The sequence below is a fragment of the Microtus ochrogaster genome, linkage group LG10 (assembly GCF_000317375.1).
Source record: "Microtus ochrogaster isolate Prairie Vole_2 linkage group LG10, MicOch1.0, whole genome shotgun sequence".
NCBI lineage: Eukaryota > Metazoa > Chordata > Mammalia > Rodentia > Cricetidae > Microtus > Microtus ochrogaster.
This window is the reverse complement of record NC_022035.1, coordinates 4,605,063-4,613,717: the sequence shown is the minus strand read 5'-3', so window position 1 is coordinate 4,613,717 and position 8,655 is coordinate 4,605,063. Positions and strand designations below refer to the sequence as shown.

At 42.7% G+C, this 8,655-nt stretch overlaps 1 protein-coding gene across 3 annotated transcripts in view; it reads right to left on the bottom strand.

Annotated features, from left to right (window-relative positions):
• The window catches only part of Umad1 (UBAP1-MVB12-associated (UMA) domain containing 1), a 160,879-nt gene that overhangs the window by 140,897 nt on the left and 11,327 nt on the right, over positions 1-8,655 (bottom strand). For all 3 annotated transcript variants that reach the window (XM_026787555.1, XM_013352454.2, XM_026787556.1), the window contains one exon: positions 2,423-2,522. In XM_026787555.1, coding sequence (XP_026643356.1) covers positions 2,423-2,522 — 100 coding nt within the window. The remainder of the gene's footprint in view (positions 1-2,422; positions 2,523-8,655) is intronic.

Below are 8,655 nucleotides of genomic sequence, written 5' to 3'. Positions count from 1 at the left end.
CCCCCCCCGTGCACCACTTAACTACCTTTCAAAGTACCTCCATGCGGCATGCTCTGAGACTAAAGCAGCCGCTACATAGAGCCCTGCCACAGTGACACGACAAAAAAGGGCGGCTTTCCAGAAGAAACAAGTTTTAAAGTTTGTCACTGCATTTTGACAGATGATACAACAGTCCTAGTAACCGTCAGGACTGGCATCAAGAAAGTCAGTTAAATGCTTGAATGCCGACAGGTTGACAGGTGTAACTGAGGTCGTGGTGAAGACATGGACCGTTCTTCCCACCTCTGCAATGCGCCCAGGGCGGCATCACTATCTACTGCGCCTGCGGCATTGTTAACAGTGCACCTGACCACACTCCCCACCTCTGCAATGCGCCCAAAGAGGCAGCACTATCTACTGCGCCCGCGGCATTGTTAACAGTGCACCACACTTCATACGCCTCTTGTTTCATATCAACTAAACAAGTATAAATTAAAATTTTCAAATGTTGATAGTGCAGCATTTAAAAACTGCAAGAGTACAGAGATTAAAAAGATAGGCTCTGGGATCAGATTACCTAGGCTAACTCCAGTTTTCTTTTTTTTAATATTTATTTATTTATTATGGATACAATATTCTGTTTTGCATATATGCCTGCAGGCTAGAAGAGGGCACCAGACCTCATTACAGATGGTTGTGAGCCACCATGTGGTTGCTGGGAATCGAACTCGGGTCCTTTGGAAGGGCACGCAATGCTCTTAACCGCTGAGCCATCTCTCCAGCCCCTAACTCCAGTTTTCTTAGACAAGGAGAAGAACCTGTGTTCTCTGTGTCCGGTGACAGTACCACCTCACAGGTTATTCTGAGTATTTTGTGCACATTAATTTAACTCCATACTAGTCCCGTAGGGCAAGTACTGATAACATGCTCAGTGACACCCGAGATTGCTAAATAGCTTCCTAAAGCCAGAAAGGCTAGCACGGTTCGGAGCCGGGGTGTCAACTCAAAGGCTCTGGCTGTAGAGGCAGCATTCTTATTCCTACTTAACTGTGAACCTGGGCACTGCCCCTGTGGAAGAAGTAAGATGATGTGGCAGATGAAAAGAGAAATGAGGCAGGGAATGAGAGCAGAGAAATGATTTTGGTTATAGCATAAAACTTCAGGAGAGCTAACTAAGTCCACAGAACACCAGGTATACAATTTTTTTTCTTTTTTTGCAAGGAAATCAGTGAAGCTGGAAGCTTTGCAGCTAAAACCAAACAGGGTTCACCAGACACAAATCTGAGCTGACAGTTCCTGAGAGACAAGGAGGCCTTGAACTCTGGTCTTGTTGGGAAATATGAACTAAGTGTAACACCAACTACACTGCATATTTTACTGTTTTTGTAGGATTATGATAGAAGCGATTCCTCTTCATAAATCTCAAACAGAAACACACAGTCCTGGGAATATCAATCATCTCAGTCTAAGATGATCCTGGGATGGCTTGCTCAAAACACAGCATGTGAGCCGTTGAGAAAGTTAGTGTGGCTAGAGCAGACAGAACAGCTGCTACGGAGCATATTAGAGTAATTAAGTCTTGGAAATTCCCTCATGAGATAGCAAATCTGGAAGCCAGTAAGACTTCACAGTCTCAGTCAGAGATGCTTTAAACTTCAGTCTTCCTTGGACTAGGCAAGGCAGCCCACAGCAAATGAACTTTACCTGCTGAGACAGGAGACTTGCAAAGTCCAGAGAAGCTGCAAAACAACCAATGAAACATTTGATTGAGGTTACAGAGATGGCACAAAAGCAGAGCCACTGTCCATGGACAGACCTTGTCACTAATAGTCCGTGCTGGAGGCGGAAGAGGTAGACGGTAAAAAGATTTATGAAAACTCTACACACTGAATGTGACCTCACACACCCAAGTGTGACACCGCCATATTCTTGAGGTAAGTACGTGGGGACAAAGGGAAAAATGCCATTTCTAATTGTGAATAAACAAAACCTGAGCAAAGTTCTCCACCTGTATCTGAAGTTTATAGAGATGGTTTCTTTTCAAAAGGGAAAGAAACAGAAAACAGGGGTTAGAAAACCTGACTTAGTTGGAATAAATTCCTGAGAGAAGAATATATTGCCAAACTCCAGAAGACAACAGTCTCTAAGAGGCCTGCGGGTTTTCTGGAGTTCTGCTGTGAGGAAAGGCCAGGAGCACCTGCAGCTTCCTTCCAGGAGACTATCACTGGGGCTGGCAGAGCCTGCCTGGCTGGCTGGCTAGCTGGCACTTAACTCCTGACAGTAAAGGAAAGGTCAGAGAAGCAATCTGATCCACAGTGCTTTCTAAATTACACACACAACTTACTCTGAAATTTGAGAATATAGTTTAGAAATCGATCATATAATTACCAAACTAATTTTTAAAAGCATTCATCTAATTAGACTTTGTTTCTTAAAGACTCACCTAAGAGGACAAATCCATCTGCTTCTGGCTCCGATACGGAGGGCTTTTTGGATTCTGGAGGCTTTCGGAAGAAGTGGAACATAGCCGCTACTGTTGCTATCTGAAACAGACATTCTGTATGAGGTTAACTTAAATGGGACAAAACTCCTGTCCTTTCTAGCAAGGAGCCTGTCATAGAGGTAACACAATAACAACTCTGAGGTAGTCTACTGCCAGACTTAAAGCCATCAAACCTCCTCTAGATATTAGAAGATAAAGACATATCTGTTTATAGTTGAAAATCTGTTTCTTGAGAGTTCACAGTACAATCGCTAACCCTTTCTAAGGGTGCAAAAAACATGTAGGAAAACGCTTCATTTTCCTGAATATATCTTTAGATACCACCTGAATCTAAAGAATTTCACAAACCACAGAATAAATATTAGTTTGAAGGGAGGAAAAAAAAGACTTGTCTAGGCTACTTCACTGCCATACTATACTTAACTGAAGCCTCAAAAAGCCAAGGCTACTTAAAAAGTACAGGAAAGACATGCTGCAGATACCTTCACCCCTGGTTACCTGCTTCAGGAACTGTGCTGGACCCATTACAAACAGAAAAACCACTGCCAACCCCAAACTCCAATCTAGACAGATCTTTGTACCAGGCCTTCTTTTGGACCACCACCAGCTCCCAGATGATGACTTCTTATTAGTTAGGAAGTGTGGCCTGAGCTTAGGCTCGTTTCTTGCTGCTTCTCTGCATCTCTTTTTCCTCGGGCTTTCTACCTTTCTTTCCTTCTGTGCATCTCACTCACTGCTTCTGGTGTCTGACTGGAGGCTGCCTGGCTTCTGGCCCCGGATGTGTCGCTCCCTTTCTTCCTTACTCTCTCCTCCTCTCTCTTGTTCTTCCTGGATTCCTCCTCCTAACTATTCTCTCTTCTATTCTGCCACCACAGGTCAGATGCTGACGACACCGCTGCAGCAGCACTCAACTCGTATTTTTAGGGAAACCAACTGTCAACAACCTACAGTCTGGGACAATCATTCGCAAGAGTAAAGTTAGAAGGACCCGTGAACAGCACGGTGGTCCCGGTGCTGCTTCTGATGTACGAGTGATGGCGGCCATGGTAACTATGTCTACGTGAGGCCCTGCGCAGACTCCAGGCTCTTTCCCTGCTCTATTATTTTCAGTATTTTAAATATTATCTATAATAAGCAGATTTTACCACTGCAAAAGGGAAAATATCAAATTTACTCTTAAAAATCTATTATTTGCTAGCAGTGATACTTTTCCTTTTCCTTAGCTAAGCTAGAATTGAGTCCGCCTAATAGGCAAACATGGGATCTCAGGGGTACATTCACATTCTCAAGCCACAGACTGGAAGAAGAAACCTGCAAATCACATGCTACACTTCAATAAAGCTATGAATATTGATAGAGTATTTGGGTATTATATAAACATTTTAGTTCACAATTATTAGAAAACCATCTCAAAGTTTTAAGCCAATTTGTGTTTGGACAGTTAATCTCTATGTAAAAAACAAAACACTTCTTTATGTTTTCAACACAACCAAACATGAAGGACGGTGTACTCACTTCTAATGACAGACACTGACCACATTCAGCAGGTACGCCAGTGCTGGCCAGGACAGACCTCAGGGTTCTCAAGCGAGGCATGGTAGAGTGCATAATACAATTATTTTTTCTTACTAATTCAAGAATTTCTTTTTAAGTAATATCACCCACAATAAGACTAAAACATTAAGAAAACATCAATTTCTCAGGCTTGTTATCTTTTTAATTTCACCAGACTCCTAGTTAATGTAACTGTACTACAAGTGAAATTCCTGCATGACTGAAATACAGCAGCAGCCACTTTATGATAGAAGATATATGTGTATATTTATAAACACATTTTCTTCTTTAAGCTTGTGCCAAAATTAAAAAAAAAATATATGTAAATTTCACATTTCTGAAAAACTAAAATCCTAAACAATGTGTAATCCTCTTCTTCTGTACTGATACATTATGAAGTGCATAATTATGGAAATAAAATATAAATGTAGATAAAAGTTTACTAATTTCTACTGAGAAGTACCAAAATAGTACAGGGCGGTGCGCCAAGCTTTTTGCAATGTTAATCTTAGATTAAGAATGCTCTAAACAGCACAAATCACTTCCAAAAGATCACTACAAACTACAAAAGCCCTGGAAGACTGTTCCTTAGGCCATGTGATGAAGTGAAAAGGAAAGACTTTTGTAAAAGGATCAGCGTGAACAAGGGTGTGGACAGGACATCAGAGGAAAAACCTCACTACAGTCACTATGTAACATGGAGGGCCTGCTTGTTGGGGTTCCTGTCCTGCCTGGTCTCTGTCCTCCCACCAGGTCCCATAGCCATCTAGCCCCAAAGAAAATCACACAGAGGAATACATTAGGTTATAAACTGATTGGCCCATTAGCTCAGGCTTCTTATTAACTCTTATAACTTGTATCAGCCCATTATTCTTATCTGTGTTAGCCACATGGCTAAATGTAACAACTATACTAAGATAAGTAAGACCTGGGAGAAGGTGTACTGGAATGATAGGGAATACAGCTCAGTGACTCTCATTGTACTAAATGCAGCTAAAGAAGGGTCAGGAAAAACTGACCGATACGTCCAGCAACAGAGAAAAGAGAGCAGTTAAGCTGAGTAAGAAAAGTAGGAAAGGACTTTTTAAGAGAAGATAAACGACATGAAGAAGACGCCATAATGAGATCCACTCATTACTTTGTATGCTAACCTAAAAAATTCATAACAAGAAGAAGAAAACCGGTTGTTTTTCAATATGATTTTAAGGCATACTAGAAATTTAAATGTTATGAAAAAACTCAAGTTTTAGGCAGGTGGGAGAGCTAGCCCTGAGGTCAGAAGGGCGGGAGAGCTATCCCATCCTGCCACCAGCTGCAAGACTCGGGAGAGCAGGCCCTGCACCTTATGTGGGCAGCACAACAGGGGCAACCCCATTGGTGAGCCAGCCCTGATGTTGTGAGCATAGAAGAGCTGTCCCCATTACTCACCCATTATATGGCGGCATGAGTGGGAAAGAGATGCCTCCCCTCTACACCCATCAACACCTGAGGCAGGTAGAGATCCAACCCTGAGAACACGAGGGCAGGAGAGCTGGCCCCGCCCCCTGCTCTTGGTGGCAAGGAGTGAACACACCAGGGCAATGCAGAAGACCTCATCCTGGTGGTGAGGACAAGGGAGAGTGGGAAAGCATACAGAAATCAGAGGAATCAACTTTCTCCCTCTACTGTGTGGTCCTCAAGGATGAAATTCAGGGAGTCAACATTGGCAATAAGAGTCTTTACATGTTTTTGTTGTTTAAAACTATAGATCCCGACCCTACGCTCTCACTCAGTTGAAGCAAACTGAAACAAAAATCGTCTTTTTTTTTTTTTTCATGAATGAAATTGGGGCAAGAAGGGGAGGAGGAAGAAGAGAAGGCAAAATGATTATCGGAGAGTATCATTTACTACTAACTTATGTTTTGTGAGCCTTTGCTTTGAGCTACACCTGCTGGATCACGATGGAAAGTGCATTTTTTAGTTTGGGTAGAAAAGCCAAAAATGAGGAGTCACAAAGCCAAGCAGAAGTAAACGGTAACATGCTATTGCTAGAGACGCCAGACACAATGATTGAAGAACAGGGAAATCAAGCGGGAACTAGAACCTGGAACTCTGCTCACAAGTTCATGGCTGTGGAAGCAATAGGTCCTAAGGAGAAACCTGCTGCTGTTAAGCTCAATCAACTTGACGTCAAATGAATTCTAAATGCACACGGTTATACCCAGAGGTAACTGCTGCACTCAGTTTTGGCCATAAAAGCTTCTGTTTGCAAGAGGTACGGCTAACACAGAGACTCATACTGGGAAAGTGCCAGTAATGAGTAACTGTTAAGTAGGCAGCTCTAAAGACGAAATCTGTATCGGCTCCACCAAGGCCCAGGGAACATCGTAGAAGACGGGGGTGGGGGGGGTGGGGGGGTGGAGAGAGCTGAAGGATAGGAAGAGGGGCTATGCAACGCTGACCTCTGGAAATGGCGCGGTCATTGAGCTGCCTGCAGAGGATGAGGCCAAGCAACTATCCTCATGGGTGGGGAAAGAGCTCATGAGTTCACTCCTCCCTCAGGAACTACAGCCAAATGACAGCTGAGGAAAATGAGTACTTTCTTCAGTGGTGCCCAAACTCTCAGAAGTTATCCCCAATCCCTGCTGGAAACAAATCAATGGGTCACAACAAGCGAGACATGAAAAGTGGGGGGAGGGAGTGTGCAGAGATGAGAAATGGAATGGTGCCAATGGCAAAAATGACCCAAACCCACTATATACGAGTACCAAACCATCAAAGAGGAAACTCCTGACTGTACCTGGGCTCTCACAAACCCCTTAAACTTCTTAAAAAATTATCAGCTACATCCACCTCTTAAGTGTATAAAGCTAGCCACTGAAATTTTTCAAAGACATAGCAAATAAATTATGTGTTGAAATACAGCCTTCTCTAACCCATTAAGATATATTCCATGAAACCTAAACAGTGTGTTCTAATACCCACTCTCAACCATCAAGTCAGAGGTTTTATTGAAAACAAAACAAGCTTCCCCTCTTTTTGAAACTATTTAAGTAGAAAACGATGTTTGATAATGTGTCTGTGCTCACACACAAATGCAGCATGCACACGCACACACACAAACACACACACACACACACACACACACACACACACACACACACTCCTACACAAAAGTATACGTGCACAAGCACACACCCAGGTGCAGATGGGGAGATCAGAGGACAGCTTGTGGGAGTTGAATCTCTCCTCCCACCATGTGGGTACTGGAGGGCAAACTCGGGTCACCAGGTTTGGCAGCAAGAGCCTTGTCTACTGAGCCATCATGCAAGGCCCAAAAGCATAACTTTCTTTTGCCAAATAATTGGGGTGATACAGAAATCTGAAAGGTCAAGTTATTGACTCCTGAGATATTGTAAATTGCACTTCCAAATTATCATACAGGTCTCAGTCACTCGCCAAGAAGATAATTTACAGCCTTTAGGGTCATATTAATCCTTCTAAATTAATGATTCAATGATATATTTTTCTGTTTTAGGAAAATTAAAAACACAATTCTACATTCATATCAAAACAACTCCTAATAGTTGGGCATTAAAAAAAACCTATATAGGCCATCAGAAAAATAATGCCTATTCCACTTAAGGTTGCAACTCTGAAAGAAAAACACATTCAGAAAAAGACTACCGACAATCTGAACACAAAACACCTCTCCAGTTCAGGAAATGCTGTGGGACAATGGTATTTTATCCTGTCACTGGTATTATTTTTAATAAAATGCTGATTGGCAAGTAGCCAGACAGGAAGAAGAGGTGGGGCGACCAGGCAGGAAGTAGAGGCAGGGCAACAAGAACTCTGGGAAGAGGGAAGTTTGAGTCTGCAGTCGTGACCCAGTGGCAGAGGAAGCAAGATGGGACTGCCTCGCCAAAGAAGGTACCAAGCCATGTGGCTAACGTAGACAAGAATAATGGGCTAATATAAATTAAGAGTTAATAAGAAGCCTGAGCTAATGGGCCAATCAGTTTTATAATTAATGTAGACCTCCGTGTGTTTCTTTGGGACTGAATGACTGCAGGACTGGGTGGGACAGAAACCTCTGTCAACAGAATGGCACTCAGTCAACAAATATCTTACATGAAATGACCATGTATAATAAACAATTTCCCAAACAAGAATAAAGTAATCGAGAGTGATAATTAGGATGTCTGGTTTGCCATTAGACCTCAAACAGAAAAAGCTTTGCCAGGCAGTGGTGGTGCACGCCTTTAAGCCCAGCACTCTGGAGGCAGAGAGAGGCAGATTCTGTGAATTTGAGGCCAGCTTGCTGTAGAGAGCAAGTTCCAGGACAGCTAGGGCTACACAGGGAAACCCTGCCTCAAAAAATAAACAAAACAAAACAGAATACATTAAAAAGAAAACAGTCCTTTTATATTCTAAGTCACCAAAGACCCAATTACTATTCACCACTAGAATTGAATGAATCAAAGAAACATATACATTCATCTGACTTCCAGGACTAGACACAGAGCAAGAAGCTGCCAACAATAAAATGTTATGTCGGGGGCTGGAGAGATGGCTCAGTGGTTAAGAGCATTGCCTGCTCTTCCAAAGGCCCTGAGTTCAATTCCCAGCAACCACAT